Raw genomic sequence first — 21626 nt, forward strand, 5'->3', positions numbered from 1 at the left:
GTCTCTATCTTTCAGAATCCAAGGTACACTACAGAAAAAGCGGAATTGTTTTTGGAACGAAACCAAGGACAGAAACTAGAAGCTATATATCTGCGTCAGTAGTCAGGAACCGAGGCCCCGAAAACTGGAGTGGCTCGGTGGCCACGTTTTCAATAGCAGATACGCATGAGGTCTAGATACAGGCAAGGCCGCTTGACAAATGCCGGTACTGTTTTTAGCGTCGGAAAGGTTCTAAGTCCTCGTCTGTAGGACAGGAACTTATCGACAGCACTCCCGGTGACAACGCGTTCCGGCAGTAGAACCGAACATACTTACGCCGACTTCGCGTAAGTATGTTCGTAGGTAAAGGTACTTGTACAAACATGACAAACCGCTTGCGCCAGTATTAACTTCGACAAAACCCCGTGTACGCGTTTACGGGACAAGGGCTTATCAATGACATACCTGGTGACAACTCCTCTACGCAACGCTCGGTGTAAGTATTACGACAGCCGCTCGATCAAAACGCACAACTTTGTGCGTCTTGGTCGAGCGGCTGTTGTAATACAAATGAACTGGTTCCTCGGAGATGCCGAAGTGGACAAGTCCAGCTGCAGAAACGTTGCCGCATGGCCTGCGGCGTTGACTCCGTAGCTGTATGGCGTTCTGCTGTTGAACACGACGTCGTGGGTTCGATTCCCACCCGCATTTTGATTAGGGAAAATATAAAAACGCTCGTATTCAGAGGCAGGCCATCAAAATTATTCCGAAGACTTCCACTACGCGGCGTCCTTCATGAACCCCGCGTGTGCTGATTAGGGGCATTTTACCTTCAATAATTTTTTTTACCCCTTCACTGCTGCTTTGCCTTTGTTGGTTTTACGCTTCTGCCATAGTGCGACGAACGCATAGTGATTGTGCTTCCTCGCCTTGAAAAGTTAAACGCTTACCGCTGCAGATTCCAAGCAGCAGGAAGACGGCCGTCATGTCCCCGGCGAAGGCGCAGCCTATCGCACTCACGGCCGTCACGAAGCTTCCCGTGAAAGACAACGCCATCAGCGGTACATGCTTCGTGAGGAAGCCGACGAGGGGACCTGCAGAATCACGCAGTGCATGCAACACACATTCAGTTCAATTCCGCTTTTCGGAGTTCAGAATTTAGGAATGATTCCGTGTAGTTTATGGAGCTTAATGCAGCGCAGCAGAAACAATGCAATAGATGCACTGCAGAAGAAAATAGTTCTCAGCGCTACCAACTCGCTTATCAACATATTACTGTTAATTTTTTTTCTCGACTGCTGTACGTTATTAAAGCGACATCAAAGGCTAAAACTATATAAGTTCGGACTTTTGAAGTACTTTTCAAAACTTTATGTTCATCGATTTGTCAAGAAAGGAGAAGCATAGATCGCGATAGAAAATCAGTGGACAGCTATACGAAGTAGCTAGCGATTATCGAAGCAGGCTTTATCGGCCGTATGAACTTAGAAATATTAGCTTACTAACTGAATTAACAAGCATGCTGTCAGCGCGCAGAAGCAAACATGAACACACCACACGATGAGCACGGACACACGCTCTCAAAACGCTGGTGTGAGCAAATGTGGCAGCAGCAGGGAGCGAACTGACACCTTCGTGCGGTCTATCGCTTCAACGCAACAGCGGCGAGAACACAGCGCGCACAAAGGTATGAGCTGTCTGCAGATCGCTTTCGAGATACGGCACGCTCAGAAAGGTTTGGGTGCGAGCTAGTTGGTACGGATCATTCATATTTAAAACAGCGATAAAAAAACACGGACAAGGGAGGACACAGGCCAGCGCTCGTCCTGTGTCCTCCCTTGTCCGTGTTTTTTGGCGCTGTTCTACATATGAATGATACGGTACGCGTGACCGCGTGCCGCCGTGCAGAGTACGCACTTGTTGGCGGAGTCGAAGCTGTGCCCGTCCCCAACCCCCCTCCCTCCCGCGCTGCCGCTTTCCTGACATTGAGCCGCGATCAGCAGTTCTCCCATGCGCCCGGTCGCGAACTGCGCGGTTGATGCCGGAGCAAAACGCCGACTCCACTCCCTTCCTCCCATCCCCCCAAAGGCCTTTCGCGCGACGGAAGACGGCGCGTTTGCTCTCCGCTTTTCTTAGCGTACGCCAGATTGTGCCGCGGTCGTCGGCTTCCCTCGCGTGCTTTCACTCGCACATACAGCATACGACGCGCGGCGACGGTGTTATCGCCCCTGAACTTCCAATGGAATACCACGGCGACGACGACAGCTACAGCATAAATGCCCCTGGAGTGTCCATATAATTGAATACAAAAAGTTATTATTACTGGAAAAAAACGAAGGTCAAATTGAAGTAAACTCGGATAAAGGGAAGTGTCGAAGTGGGCAACAGAAACAGTCTAGTGCTGACAATAAAGTGAAGGGAACAAAATAGGACCAGATCATGCATTGATCGAGTTACGTTAAGCTACAGAGAAATGAAGGAGTCGGCAAGAGCAAGGTTAAGAAGTCGGCTATAGAGAAGTTATGAATTCGTCAACAGATGCAGCTGAGTGTGGAGAAGGAAGCGAAGGAAACAAAACATGACCAGATATAGACTGGGCGAGCTGCGTTGAGCTAGAGGGAAGTCGGCAACAGAGAAGCGAATAAGTCGGCTATAGAGAAGTTATGAATTCGGCAACAGATGCAACCGAGTGCGGAGAAGGAAGGCAAGGGAGTAAAATGGGACGATAACGCGCATTGAGCGAGTTGCGTTGAGCTCAGGGAAATGAAGGAGTCAGCAACAGATGCAGCCGAGTGTGGAGAAGGAAGCGAAGGAAACAGAGTATGACCAGATCATGCATAGGGTGAGTTGCGTTGAGCTGCAGGGAAATGAAGAAGTCGGCAACAAAAAAATGAAGATGTCGGCTATAGAGAAGCTATGAATTCGCAACAGATGGAGCCGAGTGCGGAGAAGGAAGTGAAGGGAGCAAAATGGGACCAGAGCGTGCGTTGAGCTAGTTGCGTTGAGCTACAGGGAAATGAAGGGGTCAGCAACAGATGCAGCTGAGTGCGGAGAAGGAAGTGAAGGGAGCAAAATGGGACCAAAGCGTGCGTTGGGCTAGTTGCGTTGAGCTACAGGGAAATGAAGGGGTCAGCAACAGATGCAGCTGAGTGCGGAGAAGGAAGTGAAGGGAGCAAAATGGGGTCAGAGCGTGCGTTGAGCTAGTTGCGTTGAGCTACAGGGAAATGAAGGAGTCAGCAACAGATGCAGCTGAGTGCAGAGAAGGAAGTGCAGGGAGAAAAATTGACCAGAGCGTGGGTTGAGCTAGTTGCGTTGAGCTACAGGGAAATGAAGGAGTCGGCAACAGATGCAGCCGAGTGCGGAGAAGGAAGTGAAGGGAGCAAAATGGGACCAAAGCGTGCGTTGGGCTAGTTGCGTTGAGCTACAGGGAAATGAAGGGGTCAGCAACAGATGCAGCTGAGTGCGGAGAAGGAAGTGAAGGGAGCAAAATGGGACCAAAGCGTGCGTTGGGCTAGTTGCGTTGAGCTACAGGGAAATGAAGGGGTCAGCAACAGATGCAGCTGAGTGCGGAGAAGGAAGTGAAGGGAGCAAAATGGGGTCAGAGCGTGCGTTGAGCTAGTTGCGTTGAGCTACAGGGAAATGAAGGAGTCAGCAACAGATGCAGCTGAGTGCGGAGAAGGAAGTGAAGGGAGCAAAATGGGACCAAAGCGTGCGTTGGGCTAGTTGCGTTGAGCTACAGGGAAATGAAGGGGTCAGCAACAGATGCAGCCGAGTGCGGAGAAGGAAGTGAAGGGAGCAAAATGGGGTCAGAGCGTGCGTTGAGCTAGTTGCGTTGAGCTACAGGGAAATGAAGGAGTCAGCAACAGATGCAGCTGAGTGCGGAGAAGGAAGTGAAGGGAGCAAAATGGGACCAAAGCGTGCGTTGGGCTAGTTGCGTTGAGCTACAGGGAAATGAAGGAGTCAGCAACAGATGCAGCCGAGTGCGGAGAAGGAAGTGAAGGGAGCAAAATGGGACCAAAGCGTGCGTTGAGCTAGTTGCGTTGAGCTACAGGGAAATGAAGGAGTCAGCAACAGATGCAGCTGAGTGCAGAGAAGGAAGTGCAGGGAGAAAAATTGACCAGAGCGTGCGTTGAGCTAGTTGCGTTGAGCTACAGGGAAATGAAGGAGTCGGCAACAGATGCAGCCGAGTGCGGAGAAGGAAGTGAAGGGAACCAAACATGACCAGATCATACATTGGGCGAGCTGCGTTGAGCTACAGGGAAATGAAGGGGTCAGCAACAGATGCAGCTGAGTGCGGAGAAGGAAGTGAAGGGAGAAAAATGGACCAGAGCGTGGGTTGAGCTAGTTGCGTTGAGCTACAGGGAAATGAAGGAGTCGGCAACAGATGCAGCCGAGTGCGGAGAAGGAAGTGAAGGGAGCAAAATGGGACCAGAGCGTGCGTTGAGCTAGTTGCGTTGAGCTACAGGGAAATGAAGGAGTCAGCAACAGATGCAGCCGAGTGCGGAGAAGGAAGTGAAGGGAACCAAACATGACCAGATCATACATTGGGCGAGCTGCGTTGAGCTACAGGGAAATGAAGTAGGCAACAGAGAAGTGAAGGAGTCGGCTATAGAGAAGTTATGAATTCGGCAACAGATGCAACCGAGTGCGGAGAAGGCAAGGGAAAAAATGGGACGATAGCGTGCATTGAGCGAGTTGCGTTGAGCTACAGGGAAGTAAATAAGCTGGCAACAGAAAATTGAAGAAGTCGGCTACAGGAAGTGATGAATAAGTCAGTAACAGAAGATGCCACGCGAGGAATGTGCAGTCTTCGTTGCTTGAGCCCAGGAGCCGTCGCATACTGTTGAGCATGCGACGGAAGGGCGACAATCTCCAAGCTCCTCGGAGGTGAACAGGTGCTGGAGACGCCCGCTATCAGGTGCCGTGATGCGGTCCAAGATACTCGGCCACATTTGCTGGTTCGGGGCATCCCCCAAAGGTGCAGCGATGACGTCCACCACCTCGTGTCTTTAGCGTCCGCGCGTAGCGGTGTCGGTGAAGACACGAAGAAGTGAAGACATTTCACTAAATAGGAAAGAAAGATCACCTTATCACTGATTCGCACTTATGCGTGGGATGCGCCGATTATTATAATTTCTTTCTTAAGTTCGCGCCCGGAGCCTCATTACTGGTGCGTCAACTTGCTGTACGTCAAGAATTTTAGAACGGTTTTCATGTGCTCGGGCCCCTGTAGAGAAGTTCTCGGAGCTTGCTACGTTGAGTTTTTTTCGAATGCAACGAAGTCCATCTTTTACGTTAAGCTCGCGAGTAGGCGCTACCAACAATAAATAGATGTGACGTAGCGGTGAGCAATCGCGTTAGCTACGAACGCTACCGCCACCAGTCCTTCACTTGTGCGTCTTTCCCAGATGACTTCAACATTCTTCTCATGGTAACAGTGGTCATTTTGCTATCGGAAATGCGCTAAGTATCACCGAAGACTCCACGAAGGTTTCTTTTCTTAACGCTATAGCGTTGAAAGGGCGTAAATGTTTGTCCAGCTCTCCTCAAAACTGTGCTGCTGACCAGCATATACTATAGCCATAAAGGATCACGTGGTCTCGAATAAGCTTGAATCAAACTTTAAAGAGATCCCTTTCCCGCCACTTCCACCAACGAGCATTGATGGCTAAAGAGATCCCTTTCCCGCCACTTCCACCAACGAGCATTGATGGCGCTTACTTGAATGTTACCTGACAAACTTGCCAGCTACCCGCCGTGGTTGCTCAGTGGCTACGGTGTTGGGCTGCTGAGCACGAGGCCGCGGGATCGAATCCCGGCCACGGCGGCCGCATTTCGATGGGGGCGAAATGCGATAACACCCGTGTACTTAGATTTAGGTGCACGTTAAAGAACCCCAGGTGGTCCAAATTTCCGGAGTCCCCCACTACGGCGTGCCTCATAATCAGAAAGTGGTTTTGGCACGTAAAACCCCATAATTTTTTTTAAAACTTGCCAGCTCTTTTTCTGCTTTGGCATATACGCACCACCACGCAACTGCCCATCGTTTCCCTACGCCTGGAAACACGGTGTAAGATATACAGTACATATCTTACGCCGGGCTCTCGAGTGTCGTGAGAAAGCGCTACGCCAGTCACGTAGTGAACCCCGTATGACGAATTCACCACTGTTGCATCTGCTCTGGCGTCCTCGCTTGGCTGCGTCTATTATTATTCCGCCGTTCCCCTATATGGACCATGGATGTGATCGCGACAATTCCGACAAAAGCTTCGCCAGTCACTCTACTTGTCTAACGATTATTTGGCTGTCTTTATACTATCGACCAGGAGCCCTTTTTAGGTTTTTCTTCAAGACAAGTTCACCAGAGGGATATGGGTTGAAGCGGTGGTACTTCAAGTTGGTTTGATCTTGCAGAATGAACTTCAGAAATATGCCAGCCCCCTTTCTGGGCCATGAAAAAAATTGTAGAGGACAACTAGAGCTAATGCAACGACGGGCATACAACGGCAGCGACGGGTGACGAAAATGAGCGAAGTAAGAATGACCGTCAACAACGGCGCAACGGCGATGTCGATGATGGCACGGCGATAACAACAACGTCGCGGACTCGCGGGATTCAATCACAAGTGAGAAGAAATGGCGGCATTTTTAAAGCGAAGATAGCTTTTTGGGCTGCTTTGCCCCGTTTTCGTAGTTGGTCGGTGAACGGTGGTCGATGGCTGGTGGTCGGGCTGGGAAAGGAAAACGCTCGCTTAGTCGCTGGTTCATTTGCTCGTTCGTTCGCTTGCTCGCTCCCTCGTTCTTTAGTTCGTTCCGGTTATTCGCTTACACTGACAGTAACTGTCAATTATTTCTGCAGAGTCTTTTTTTTTTATAGTGGCTCCCTCTGGAAAGAAAACACGGTGATGACAAACGTGACTGTGATGCACTTGTGACAGACGGCACGAACTCTGCGCGAAGTATGCACTTAGCAGCTATAGTCTTCGCAAAGAGATGACTTACCGATCAGCCAGGCGATGCTGGTGCCGACGCTGAGCACCCAGCTGCTTTGTTCGCGTGTGGCGCCGAACGCGCCGACTAGGGCCACGTAGATGACTCCCGTGGAGCGACGAAAGAGGCTACTCCAGAGCAGGTTCCAGCCGCAGGCGACAGCCACCAGCCAGGATCGCATGTCGTCAGGTTCAGCTGGCGGCGGCCGCCCTTTCCGCTCGTGCTGTTGTTGAGACTGTCGCTGCTGCTGACGCTCCTGGCTTCCTTCCATGTCTTTATTGGTAGCCCGCGTGCAAGTCTCCGAAGTAGGAAACAGCTTCTAGCGCTGATGGCTGGCAGTCATCACCTTATTCGGTCGGTAGTCATGCCGGCCGAGAATTTTTGCACAGCCATCTGCGTGAGCCCGGTATGCAGGAGAAACCAGTAAACTCGATGCACCTAAGTGAAATTTGCTTGCTCGCGCTGTAACGGCCAGGGAAACTTGTGTTATTTTATTGGTCACCTGCCTCAACCGGAGCTCATATTGCGACGAATGAAAACTGAAAACTTTGATAGATGTGTTCGCGTTGAGTTTTAAAACCTTTGCATGCACCATTCTTTTGTCTCCTATACAACGAATATCAGCCACACGCAGCCTGTACATACATACCAGCCTCGCTACCAACTTGTTCTACGCATTATGCGCCCAACGTAACATTAGTGTTACTGAAGAGCTGTTGCTGGACGATGAAATACGATGCGCTCGCGTATATTTCCCCAAAAGTCAAAATTCTTACGGCGAGAGACGTCGGCGTAATATTCTTCAAATGAATTGGCAACTTCGTGTCTTCCCAGTGCCTCTGTGCGCGTCGTCTCCGGCTTAGTATGGCTGTTCCTTTCTCACGTCTGCCACGTGAATACGCGCAACGCATGCCTTATCTCTCATCGGAATCTTTAAAGCATTTTGTCGCGAAACAGAACAGGAGATAGCTAGAGTGCCACTGCAGGATAAGCTGATTAAACTGACGTGCAACCAAAGTTACTTGTTGTGCGGAAGCAGTGGATACAGCAGACTCGTAGCTGTTTGCGGTGACAATCTCCCGCAACTCGTAATCAATCAGCGGTCTTGTTTGCGCAGCATGTCTTGGGGATTTGTCATTCACTTTCATCGGCGCTCGCAGGGCTGCGAGTGCAAATAATCTTTGTTGTGAGGGATGCGGTATATTTGGATCTATTCATCACAGTTATGTGCACTTCACTGTTGCTGAAAAACAAAGCCATCTTTGAAGTTTCAAGTCTATTGTTTCAGGCAATGTAATCGTATCGCCCACGAGCCAGGACTGAAGGGAAAACTAGCCTCCTCACTGGGCCATCGTCTCGTAGGGCGTAGAGGCAGCAGTGACTCATAATAAGCTAGACAATGATTAAACATTCGCATACATATCAAACAGAAGTATTACAAAATGCCGCACGTAACAAACTTCAGAACATTTAATAATTGTTCAGCGGGGCACACGCACAATCATCATCATCATCATCATCATCATCATCATCATCATCATCATCATCCTATTTATGTCCACTGAAGGCCTCTCCCTTCGATCTCCAATTATCCCTGTCGTGCACCAACCGATTCCAACCAGCACCCGCAAATTTCCTAATTTCGTCGCACCACCTAGCCTTCTGCCGTCCTCTACTGCGCTTCCCTTCTCTTGGTACCCATTCTGTCATCCTAATGGTCCAACGGTTATCTAATCTGCGCATTACATGACCTGCCCAGCGCCATCTTTTTTCTCTTAATCTCTATTATAATATCGTCTATACGCGTTTGCTGTCTGATACAAACCGCTCTATTTCTGTCTCCTAAAGTTATGCCTAGCATTCTTCGTTCCATTGCACTTTGCCCGGTCCTTAACTTGTTCTCAAGCTTCTTTGTTTCAATCACCAACTCGCCCAGCTTGCCGTCTTAATACTTCTTTGTCAGTCTCCAAGTCTCTGCGCCATATGTCAGCACCGGTAAAATTCACTGATTGTATACTTTTATTTTAAATAACAACGGTAAGCTCCCAGTCAGGAGCATTATGTCTCCTCCTTCGTTGATTAAATCGACTGTCATTCCGTCCTCTCCTGCCGCTTTTCCCCGTTTCATGACTTCTGACCTCATCTCTAGTTATAGGAGGAGTTTCTGTATACTGCTCATTATTGTTTCGAATAGAGTACTTCTGAGTCCTCTGGGTACTGTACAGGTCAGTATAGGATTCTTGCGCTGCTTTTATTATACGTTCGAGATTGATGATGGTGTTACCCTGCTTATTTTCAGTGCATACATCTTGGTTTGTCCTATGCCAAGTTTCCTTCTCACTAATTTCAGGCTGCGTCCATTTTTACAGCTTCTTCAGTCTTTCTGACGTTGTAATTTCTAATATCGCTTATTTTCGCTCTGTTGATCACTTTTGACAGTTCCGCGAATTCTATTTTATCACTTGAATTAGACACTTTCATTCTTTGTCCTTTTTTGATTAGGTCCTTTGTTACTTGGGAAAGCTTGCCTACTGGTTGCCTTGATACCTTGCCTCCTACATCAATTGCTGCCTCTGAAGCCAGCCTCGTTACGGTTTCATTCATTACCTCTATGTCATCATCATCATCTCTCTGTTCTAAGGCTGCATATTTGTTTGCAAGTACCAGCCTAAATTTGTCTGCTTTTACCCTTACTGCCTCTAAGTTGACCTGTTTTTCCTTGACCAATGTTACTTTCTCTGTTCAAATTGAGGTGAATCCTGGCCCTTACTAACCTATGATCACTGCACTTTACCCTACCTATCACTTCTACATCCTGCAATATGCTGGGATCGGAAGAAAGTATGAAGTCAATTTCGTTTCTTGTTTCACCATTAGGGCTTTTCCAGGTCCACTTTATGTTGATACGCTTCCTGAAAAAAGTGTTCATTATTCGAAGCTTATTCCTTGCTGCGAATTCTACCAATATCTTTCCTCTAGCGTTTCTAGAATAAACACCGTAGTTGCCAATTGCCTGTTCATCCGCCTGCTTTTTCCCCACTTTTGCATTGACGTCACCCATTACTACTGTACACCAGGTTTGCACTTTTCTCATCGCTAATTCAACATCTTCATAAAACTGGTCTACTTCCTCATCGTCGTGACTGGACGTTGGAGCGTAGGTTTGTACTACCTTTAATCTATACCTCTTATTGAGTTTGATTACGGCTACTGCTACCATCTCGTTGATGCCGTAAAATTTGTCAACATTGCCCGCTATGTACTTATGGATTAGGAATCCTATCCCGTATTGCTTCTTATCCTGGAGACCTCTAAAGCAGATGACATGGCCGTTATTCAGCAATGTGTAAGGCTCACGAGTTCTTCTAATCTCACTAAGGCCGATAATATCCCAAACAATGTCTGATAGTTCTTCGAAGAGTCCTGCTAAGCTAGCCTCACTCGAGAGGGTTCGGGTGTTAAAAGTTGCAAGGGTCAGTTTCCATTGGCGGCCTGTCCGGACCCAGAGATTCTTAGTACCCTCTGCTGCCTTGCAAATCTGACCGCCGCCTTTGTCAAGTGCTCCGCAGCCGCTGGAGACTGAGGGCCATTGGTTCATTGAGGAGATCATTAGGGAGGTTGTGGCCGAATACTGCACCAGGGAGGCCAATTCCTGTTCTGGTGAGGGAGTCTCTATGTTCAAGCTTAGTGGGCCTTCCTAATTTGCTTGTACCTGTATTAGTATAGCCCCACTCGTTCTCGGCATCTTTCGCCGGTGACAGGTGTCACTCCAAGCCTGCTCAAGGTTGAACTGTCGCAGTGATGGTTGTCACCTACCAGGAACATGTACTGAATTTGACAGCAACACACTTCCAAGCACTGCTATCTTTACTGCCTGTTGCGATTTGTTTCAGTTTCACTTTGTTGTTTTTGCCCGGAGGTAGCATTTCTATCGTAAATATATCACTGCACATTCATCGGTATCTGTGTTCGTTTGGAATAAAAGGTGCATTTTCAGTCCAGGCTCAGGACTGTGAGTATCATTGTGCGTCAAACAGTACAATGGCGACGAGAGTTTGAAGGCTATGCCGTTTTGACATCATTCCCTGACCTTTCCCTGTAAATAATCTTCCTCGCCATTGTTATCAGGATCAGCCCACCGCGAGCTGCGCTGGTCTGCCTCGCCGCCTTTCCTACCGAGCCCCCGGCAGTCTAGCTGTGCCTCGAGAACAAGGGACCACATGTTTGAAAATTAACTGCTTGCTTCTGGAGCTGCTGCCTTTTCACCAGAATGACACAAGGCCATTCTTATACACTGCCTGGGCATGGAGGGGCAGCCCGTTTTGAACATGTCACCTGCCACTGCCAGCAATGCTGCAACTATCAGTGTCGGGCGCGGCCACTGCACTGAATGTGTACTACGCGGCCATCGCTGCCTTGGGGCGCCAGTTCACAACGAGCAATCTCATCGTGGAATGTTGCTGGTTGCACTGCCGCTGGCAAAGTACAGGCTATTCTGCTGCTGACTTCGTCATTGGGTTACAAGAACTTGCATCGTCGTGCTCCTTTATGTCATAGGACGGTGCTGTCAGAGGCCAGTTTGTAGCCGGAGATCCTTCAAACCGTATACACAAACACCTCTTACTGGAGGGTTCAGCGCTTTCATTCACGAATGCAGTCTAGGTTGCACTAAAGTTCGCGTAGGCGGGTGCGGAACTTAACGAGTTTTCTGCATATATGCTGCCTGTTTCAATGCATCATCACACGCACAATATAACGCCTAAAAATTTCTGTTGCGTGGCATCTGGTATGTGCCGTCTATGTAGTTCTACATAGGGCTCTACAAGTAAGCCTATTTTTTGCGTGAAAAGAACTCAGGAGCTTTTACTAGGATTCAGTTTAAAGGATTCTGCAAGAAGGGAATAAAGCTCGGTAAGTACAGGGTTTCCGCGTTCACGCAGTGATATTAAGGCTTTTACGACGCTTAGTGAGTCTGTAAATATAATATTTTTTTGGAAGTTTTAATTTCCTTACATGTTTTGCAGCCGACAATAGTACATAGGCCTCCGCTGTAAAGACGCTTGCTTCCGGGTCAAAGGCATCGGATTCTGAGAAGGACACTCCGATTGCTGCATAAAACACGCCAGCATGTGAATTAGAAGCGTCAGTGTAAAACTTTATGCACGAGTAGTTCGATTGAAGTTTTAGGAAATACATTCAAATATGTGCCTCTAGGGCGTGTTTTGTCATCTCTACGAATGATGTATTGCATTCCAGGAGCTGCCACTGTCACGGCGGCAATGGCTTCGCTGGGAACGTCAGGTTATGCTCGAGAATTGGAACTCCCATTTCCTCAGAAAGCTTTCTTACGCGCGAGGAGAATGGTTCTCTAGCTGCTTGTCGGTCGTTAAACTGCGTTGCAGATGTCACGAAATTTATGGCTATATAAGAGGGATGGTCGCGGTTTGCTTTCACTTTCAGAAAGCACATGAAACTGGAGTACGACATCTGAGTATGAAGCGACCACTCATTACCTTCAGCGTAGAGACTTTCTACAGGACTTGTCCTGAAGGCACCGGCCGCCAAGCGGATATCTAGGTGGTGAACAGGGTCAAGCATTTGACGTAGTAGTTCTGCGGAAACCCGCAGAACTACTTTGTAGCAATTGTAGCACTACCTTTGTAGCAATTGCTACGAACGGGTGGATGTCTGACTTCTGAGGAACCCGTATGGGTTTCCTTTGTAGCAATTGCTACGAACGGGTGGATGTCTGACTTTCCCTTTATTCAAGGTCAAGCATCTTCAAGGCGCACTACACTATACACTATGGCCCCATGAACTATGGCCCCATAGTCTAAGCGCGTACGTATGAGACTTTCGCACACGTTCATCAGATACTTCCTGTCGCTGCCCTATGTTGTATCTGATAAAATTTTGAGAAGGTTCATTGTTTTTAGACATTCCTCTTTGAGGATTTTAAGTGTGGAATGAAGTTTAGTTTCGAGTCTAATATGACACCTAAAAATGTGCGTTGTGTGGCATCTGGTGTGTGCTGTCTATGTAGTTCTACATTGGGCTTTGTAAATAAGCCTCTTGCTTATTTGAAAAGGACACAGGAGCTTTTAAGAGAATTCAGTTTAATGTTCTTTTTTTCTGCCCATTTACACACTTTGTTCAAGCCTAGCTGGACATGTCTCTCACAAATAGCAAGGTTACATGACTTGAAACTTAATTGTACGTTATCTACGTATACCGAACAAAATATACTCTGCGTTATAGATAAGCGCAAGGAATTAATTTTGACAATAACAAGGGTACAGCTTAATACACCACCTTGCGGCACCACAATTTCTTACGTAAATGGCCTGGACAGGCTATTGCCAGCCATAACACGAAATGTACGGTGTGATAAGTAACTTTCAATTACATTAAGCATATTGCCTCGAGTGCCTATTTCCGAGAGGTCTCGCCAAATCCCATATCTCCAAGTTGTGTCATATGCCTTTTCCATGTCTAAGAAAACAGAAGGAAAGAATTGCTTATGCATAAAGACGTAGATAATGTTTGCCTCAATGCGCACGAGATGGTCAGTATAGTCGACCGACCCTCTCTGAAGCAGCAGTGATAAGGTTCAAGCATTCTCTTTGATTGAAGGAAATGTAAAAGACGACGATTTACCATTTTCCTGAAGAGTTTGCATAAGCAACTCGTCAGTGCTATTGGACGGTACTTGAGACGTCGGATGGGTCTTTGCCCTGTTTCAAGACCAGGACTATGATAGCTTCTTTCCATGAGGATGGATGGTATCCAGCAGCCCAAATAGAGTTGAAAAGCACCCACCGTGGTTGCTCAGTGGCTATGGCGTTGGGCTGCTGAGCACGAGGTCGCACGATCGATTCCCGGCCATGGCAGCCTCATTTAGGTGGGGGTGAAATGCGAAAACACCCGTGTGCTTAGATTTAGGTACACGTTAAAGATACCTAGGTGGTCGAAATTTCCGAAGTCGTTCACTACGGCGTGCCTCCTAATCAGAAAGTGGCTTTGGCACGTTAAACACCATAATTTTCAGAGTTGCAAAGTGCCAGAAATGTCATGCGTGTGTCAGTGTGTAGGTATTTAATCATGCCATGCATGATTTTGTCAACTCTTGGTGTAGAGCTCACACATACACTGAAGGCGGCTCTAAGCTCGGCAATATTAAAAGGACAGTTGTACGGTAGGCTTGGTTTGCATTTACGGTTTTTCAGCGAAGCTGTGAAGGGCTAGTTCCCCTAGGATCGTGTCCGTATGTAGACATAAAACTATCATCATCAGGATTGGCTCCAGCGTCGTCGTCTCCTTCCACAGCTGGCTCGTTGGCGCTCTTCGGCGCTACCGCGTGATCGCGCCATTGCTCCCGCGTTTGTCGTCGTCATTAAATAAATAAATAAATAAATAAATAAATAAATAAATAAATAAATAAATAAATAAATAAATAACTTAGAAAAACAAGAACTTAACCAATTTTACAGCGAAGCTTTTAAGGGCTAGTTCCCCCAGGAGCGTGTCCATGTGTAGACACAGAACTCCCCTTAAGTGGGCCGATCGGATCCTGAAGATAGTGTAATACGGGGCTGACCCACGGCGGAGGTGAGCAGGCGTTAAGCGCTCCCCATACGTGAGCCGTCCCCGAAGATAGCGCAATGCCGGGCTGACTGGCGGCGGAGGTGCATCTCGTAATTAAGGAGCCCATATGCACAGTTTCGCTAGTCACATCCTTCTTCACAGAGTGGAATGGCACTTAGTTTCATTGGCTTAAGTTCCGCTACTTGCGTGTATTTAACGATTGATTCCGAGTAGTTTATGAAGCTGGATACACGCACGAAATGCATGCCAAGGGCATCGGTCTGGTTTTCCATGGTATGTCATTGGTCATCGATCAAAGGTAATGGGTTGATTTGCTGCACTTTCAGCCTTCTCAGCCCGCTCCATACTTTACCCTCCTGGGTATAAAAATTGATGCCCGAGAGTAACTTCTGCGAGCTTGCTCTCCTAGCCTGCCGCCTCGTGCGCCGTCCTTGTGACTTCGTATGTTTAAATGCAGCGAGATTTTCCGGCATTGGATATTGACGCAGTGTGCTCCATGCCTTATTTTGTCTCTTTCGTGCATCTCTGCTGTTTTCATTCTACCCAGGAACACGTCTCTTACATGACTGGTCGTTTGTTTGTGGAATGAACTTTACGGCTGCATCAAAAATAAAAGGGTTAAATTGTTGTCACGTGGTAGCGACGGTCAAGAACACAGTGGCAAAACTGTGCATGGTGAAACGAACGTTTTATTGCGCGAACCTGTGCCCAGAAAGAACAGGCTACACTCAAAGCACAACAGCGGTGAACACAGTCGGCGATCGTCGAAAATTCGATCAGCGGGTCAAGCACGTCGGCTTTTATACGTGAGTCGTCGAACGTTCCAAAGTAATCGCTGGTGCCCGCGTATCTTCCAGAAGGCACTACACAATTCGTGTCGCGCACACGATCAATTACACAAGGTTGGGTGACAACATACTGCGGATAGAACCATCGATAACACTCCAGAAACATTGGGCGCGTCCTGTTCTTAGCGATAACATTTGTTAGACGGCGAAAAGTGGTCAGCCAAGAAAGATAAACAAGTAGACGTGTCAATATGCTTTATCGTCATCTACGCTAAAATCGCGTATAAAATCTTGTGATAAGTAAATAGATTCCTTAAAGCGCTTCCAGTCAGCCGAGTCAAGTTCCTAGCGAGGAACATGCGGAGGAATATCGTGTTGTGTGGGTAAGTTCAGAGTCACCCGGAAGTGGCCACTCCCAAACGGATTTTCTATTACATTGCACTGTAAGGAAAAAGTACGGAAGATAAATACTAATTATGTGCAATATTATAGCAGGTAGGTTCATTCCTATTAAATAGGAAGACGCCAGACGTCACAAGAAAGGTTTCGATCAGTCGACTGCTGGAATCAGTCCGCGAGTCTCCCCAAAGACTGTTATGAGCATTAAGATGGCGATCAGGCATACGGGGGATGATAGATCTATATATAGTTATTTAATTTTGGCGGCCATGCCAGCCACCCACCATCGAGCCCAACAAGGGGACGCTACAAGACGCGAAGGAAACGCAGGCGCCAACTGTAGAGGCGCGGCCAATGCTAGCGGGAACACGGGAGCTCGTGGCATCGCCAAGGTGTATGTAAACTGGCAGTGAAGCTTCCATGGAAGCCCACATGTCAAGAAAATGGGTCGTCGCAACAGTCGCCATCTACCTATCGTGGAAAACTAACAGCAAGCCAAATAAAAGTGAGGTCACGATTTTATGCTGCTTGGCGCGAATGTTTCAATTTCTATAGCGTTCGGCATTTCGACCGCTACGCTAAAGTCATTTTTCTTTTGAGGCTGAGGAGAGCTAGTGACTAGCCTCAGCTGGAACGTCCGCGTGTCCTTTAACTATAGGAGTGGCGTATGTCTTAATGCGAACATAATTAGGTTGTTATTGACGGCTATTGCTCCAGTAGCTTCCTTAGGAAAGTGAGCGAATAGGATAAATGACATTGCCACATAGATTTAAAAAGCAACTTCACTTTTGTTAGTCTAGAATAATGCAACCAATATAGATGACCAAACAAAACATGTTTGAATGCATGGAAAGTACTATGGCCAGCAGACAGTCGTAATGTATAGCACATATGCGGATATTTTATTTAATGTGAGGGTAAATGCCTCAGGGCGTTCAAGGGTATGGAGTGGGGGTGAATAAGGATGATTAAATGAATCAAAAAAGATTTGCGGATCTAATTAACTCCAATAGGGACCGATAATGTGGTCCCTGCGTCCACGCAGTGTAATCGCTAGGATTATGCGGCGAAAGTCCCGCTGCTGCGAGGTGCCGGAGCCTCGTCAGTTTCAATGCAGGGAAAACCCACAGCAAGTGGTGAATGTCGGCTTCACCTTGGGCGAGGATATAACTGGCGAAAGTGCGGCCACTTCAGTCACGGCAGGAGTGAGGGCAACCCCGACCCGGGTCCTCTGAAGCGCTACCTCCTCTGTACGGGTAAGACCGCGGGGGAGGTTTACCGCACACGGAGGTATGAGAGCACGTGTGCGGCGCCGGAGGTGCTCCTTTCTTGTTAAAAGAAGGGTGGCATCATCTAGGTGAAAGAGCTGAGGCAGTGACGATGGAGAGGTCGCTAGACGGGTCGCAGAATCCGCACGGCTTTGGAAGCTTAGAAGGTCGCGTGGGATCCACCCGATAGATATTGGCTGCGGAATGCGTGCCGCTAGAAGATGGATCTGTTCACATATGTCAGGGCTGCGACTGACGCGTCGCAGAAGCCACGTCACCTGGAAGGCATCAGTGCGGATGACGACGCGGGCCGTGGGGATCATGGGAAAGGCGGCCACAGAGGACAATACTTCTCGAACAGCAAGGAGCTCACCACAAAAGGAGAAAGGAGGCTCTTGCATTTGAAACCGGGACGTCTTAATAAGGGCAGGTGCGCAAAGGCAATGAAGTGCAGTGGTCGTTTCACAGTCCTGAATGCTTGCATCAACGTAAAGCACGATGGAGCCAAGCGGCAGGTGGGCGTCTTGAGCTATAATTCGGTCACGAAGCGACGCTGCCGCGTGAGCTGATGTCAGGCGACGTATATCAGTTGGCTCGCTATTGCTCAGCTGTGCAACACTCCAGCGAGGAAGAACTGACGATGGTGGTAGTAGAAGGTAGTACGAGAAAGCGTAAGCCCTGAGAGCGCACGTTGCGAATAAAAGGCTGGCCTTAAGCCTGCGAGTATCACGTCGCTGCTGCACCAGCTCATCTAGTGTGTTCAGCTGTGCATTTTCTTGGAGAGCCACGATCGGGGTGATGCGGGGAAGGCAGGTGATGACCCTCATTGCCTCGCGATTAACAGCTTCAAGGCGGTCCCATTGTGCCCTCGTCAAATGCTGGAATTGGGCTTGATAAACAAGTCGTGGTTGCACTACCGCCTTCAGCAACTGTGGCGCAACATATGAGCGGGCGCCGTCCATTTTAAGATCAATGCGCCTAAGCAGACCCAACGTCTGAATCGCCTGCTTTTTAGCGCTGGAGAGCCAAACAGTTCCGGTTTCCGAATCGTGGACCGTCAGACCCAGAATTTTCATAGTTGAACATTGTTGAAGTGTGGTTCCAGATAGATGAAGACGAATGGGTGTTGCAGATTTTACGCCGGCCCCAGCGATTGGCGACTGACATGTAAGCAGATTTGCTGACGGAAAGCTTAAGGCTGACCGAAGAAGCGTAAGTCGACGTAATATCTAAAGCTGGTTGAAGGGCAGTGACTTGATTCTGCAGGCCACGATGAGTGCTCTAAACCGTGATGTCATCAGCGTACAACAAGAACTTTATGTCGGGTACATCGTGTAAGCGCCATGCAAGCGGGATGAAAGCAATATTGAATAATGTGAGTGACAATACCGATCCCTGGGGTACGCCGCGAAGAGGGACAAATGGGTCGACGGCGTCACTACTGAAGCGAATTGCAAAGTGTCGGTCTTCAAGGAAAGATTTGACAAAATTGCGTACTGTAGGGGGAAAATGCAGCATGTCAATTGAAGCCCAGATGGCAGCATGACTCATGTTATCATACGCCTTTTCGAAGTCCATAGCGAGGACAGTATGGACAGTGTGGCTAAGAGAGAGAGAGAGAAGTTTAATGATACGAAATGCTGAGAGGTCGGCCTGAGGTATATTCCTCTAGCCAGCTACTCGGCATTGGGGGAAGGGGAAGAGGGAAAGAAAGAGGGAAGAGGTGCATGATGGGTGACGATGACGATAGAAGGAAGATGTAGAACATATCGCAAGCAATTTGGCATGCTCAAAGTCTGCAATCCAAGCCCGTAGTTTTTAAAAAGTTCAGTAATGCCTGAATGGCCTTGAAACTCGATTGAGCATCTGGCCAAGGGCCTAAAATAACGTCCTCCGACAACGGTGCGCTGTCGAGACGCGTAAGGTCGTTGTCCAACCTTTCACGCTCTTCCACGTACTTAGGGCAGTCACAAAGCACATGACCTATAGTCTCAGTCACATTGCACACCTCACAGTGTGGAGACTCGGTGCGTCGCATGAGGTGCACGTATCCGCGCGTAAACGCTACCCCCAGCCTTAGTCTGTGCAGAAGACTGGCACAGCTTCGTTGAATTTTCGGTGGTAGCCTAAAATTCATGGCAGGGTCCAATCTCTGGAGTCGTCTGTGGCGATTATCCGGATTGTCCCAGTGCTGTGCTGTCAATTTTCGGATGACACTGGAGAGGAGGCAGTTGGCGTCCGCTCTTGAAAAAGGAATTGAAAGCAGTGACTCTCTTTCTTCGAGTGCTTTCTTCGCTTCGGCGTCGGCCAGTTCGTTGCCCTGTATACCACAGTGACTGGGAATCCACTGAAATGTGATGTGGTGGCCGTTTTCTTGCGGTAAAGTGTAGAGCTCGGCAGTTTGAAGAGCCAACACTCTGTAAGCGCTTTCTTTCAACACCACTCTAAGTAGTTGAAGAGCCGATTTTGCGTCGCTGAAGACTGTCCATATTTGAGGAGGCTGTCGCGAAATATATTGAACGGCCTCTCTGATTGCCACTAGCTCCGTAGATGTTGAAGTCGTCTTGTTATGCAGACGAAACCGTCGAATGACTTGATGCGCAGGCACGACGAAAGCCGCACCAGACGCATACGACAATACCGATCCGTCTGTATACACGCTCACCGAGGAGTCATATTCTTTCGATATATATTCAAGTGTTACATGTCTGAGGCCGACGGTAGGTATTCGCGATTTTTTAGAAATTCCCGGAATAGATAGACGTACCGGTATTTTGGACATTACCCATGGGGGCATATGTGGAAGGTCAGCCGGGGCAAAGTATGCTGGTATGGCAGATTCTTGCCATTTAACAGCTCTTGAAAAAGTGGAGTCCGGCCGTATATCGGGTAATGTCGATAAGGGATGGCGTCCATGACGACAAAGCAGTCGCAGGAATACTCGAAGAGGTTCGCATCGTAGATAGACAGGTAAAGGGGTGACGCGAGCCTCCTCAATTGTTCCGTGGGTTGAGGTGCAACGTGGAACACCGAGACATGTTTTCAGTATCTGTGCCTGGGCACTTTCCAGCGTGCGTAAACATGACGGGCTCATACCTGATAAAACTGGCAGGCTATACCTAATGTATCCGACGTAGAGAGCCTGGTACAGCCGGAGTAGCGAACGCTCAGATGGACCCCACTTCATACCGGCCAGAAAGCGAAAAACTTGAGCAAGCCCAGCTAATTTCTTCTTTAACATTGCCACATGTTTCGACCATGAAACACCGCGGTCAATGACAACGCCGAGGTACTTGTGGTGGGTGACATATGGGATGGCATTTCCATTGATCATAATTGGATACCAACACATAAGCTTCCGTGTGAACGCTATCGCAGCGCACTTGTCTGGGGCCAGTTGCAGTCCTTGGCACTGCAGGTACTGAGACGTTAAAGAAACAGCACGCTGCAATCTGGCACGAATTTGCGGTCGCGTGACTGCGGATGCCCATATGCATATGTCGTCTGCGTATGTACTGATGTGTACTGTATCAGGAATTATTTCCGCAAGGCCAATAAGGGCAACATCGAAAAGAGTCGGGCTGAGAACTCCTCCTTGAGGCACTCCACGGACCACAGCGTGTCTTGTCGTTTCGCCATCATTCGTGGACATGAAGACTGTACGACCATTAAGGTAATTATCAATCCACATGTAGAGACGGCCGCCGATGCCTAAGTTACTGAGGGCATCAAGAATGGCTTCGTGCAGTACATTGTCATAAGCTCCTTTTATGTCTAAGAAAACTGCTCCTACAAGGCGGTGTCGCTTCTTTTCGTGTTCGATCGTGGACACGAGATCAATGACCCCATCTATTGCAGACCGGCCACGTCTAAATCCGGTCATCATTTCAGGATAAAGCTCATTCATTCATGTGGCTAAGAGTTGACGATAAAACTGAGAATGCCAAGACAGTCAGCCCATCTTCAGTACCTATGGATGGACGGAAGCCAATTTGAGCAGGGTGGTAGAAACTGTGGGGCTCTAGCCATCATTACAGTCGTGTTGCTAGCATTTTCTCAGCAAGCTTGCACAACGTTGACGTTAGGGAAATGGGTCGGAAGTTGCCAAGGTCAGTCGGCTGCTTGCCTGGTTTCGGAATCGCGATCACAATAGGCGATTTCCATCCCGGAGAGACAACGCCATCAAGCCATACCTTGTTAATGGTGTCGAGGAGTGGAGGCAGTACAGCGCAACTCAAGTTCTTGTAAGCCTCATAACTAATAGAGTCTGGACCGGGTGCTGTCTTGCGACTGGTACCATCTATCGCTGCAAGCAACTCAGGCATGGGGAAAGAGCTTGCAATTCCCTCGGAGTCTGCTGTAACTTGTCGATATGTGCCGAAATGCCTGCCAAGGACGCACCATTGGTTGTTTGTGGCAACACGTCACACTGGGCTGCTTCTCTGGCGAAATCATCCGGCGACAAGCCAGCAGCGAAGCAGGCTGTGGCCGCCGCGTCTGGACGGCGGCAACCGTGTTCCATGGCACGGAACGTTCGCCAGAGAGAAGCATTCGACGTCTTGGATGGAAACCGCTCACACCACGTATGCCAGTGCCA

At 48.5% G+C, this 21626-nt stretch overlaps 1 protein-coding gene across 4 annotated transcripts in view; it reads right to left on the reverse strand.

Annotated features, from left to right (window-relative positions):
- The window catches only part of LOC129387480 (uncharacterized), a 51341-nt gene that overhangs the window by 19340 nt on the left and 10375 nt on the right, over positions 1–21626 (reverse strand). For 2 of the 4 annotated variants that reach the window (XM_055076404.2, XM_055076402.2), the window contains exons 2-4: positions 11983–12077; positions 6982–7362; positions 930–1073 (exon numbers count right to left, since the gene is read on the reverse strand). In XM_055076404.2, the coding sequence (XP_054932379.1) occupies positions 930–1073; positions 6982–7240 (403 nt within the window). In that variant the 5' untranslated portion in view covers positions 7241–7362; positions 11983–12077. The remainder of the gene's footprint in view (positions 1–929; positions 1074–6981; positions 7363–11982; positions 12078–21626) is intronic. The other 2 variants (XM_055076406.2, XM_055076408.2) reach the window with 1 other exon arrangement.

The sequence above is a fragment of the Dermacentor andersoni genome, chromosome 3 (genome assembly GCF_023375885.2).
Source record: "Dermacentor andersoni chromosome 3, qqDerAnde1_hic_scaffold, whole genome shotgun sequence".
In the NCBI taxonomy this organism is placed as follows: Eukaryota; Metazoa; Arthropoda; class Arachnida; order Ixodida; family Ixodidae; genus Dermacentor; species Dermacentor andersoni.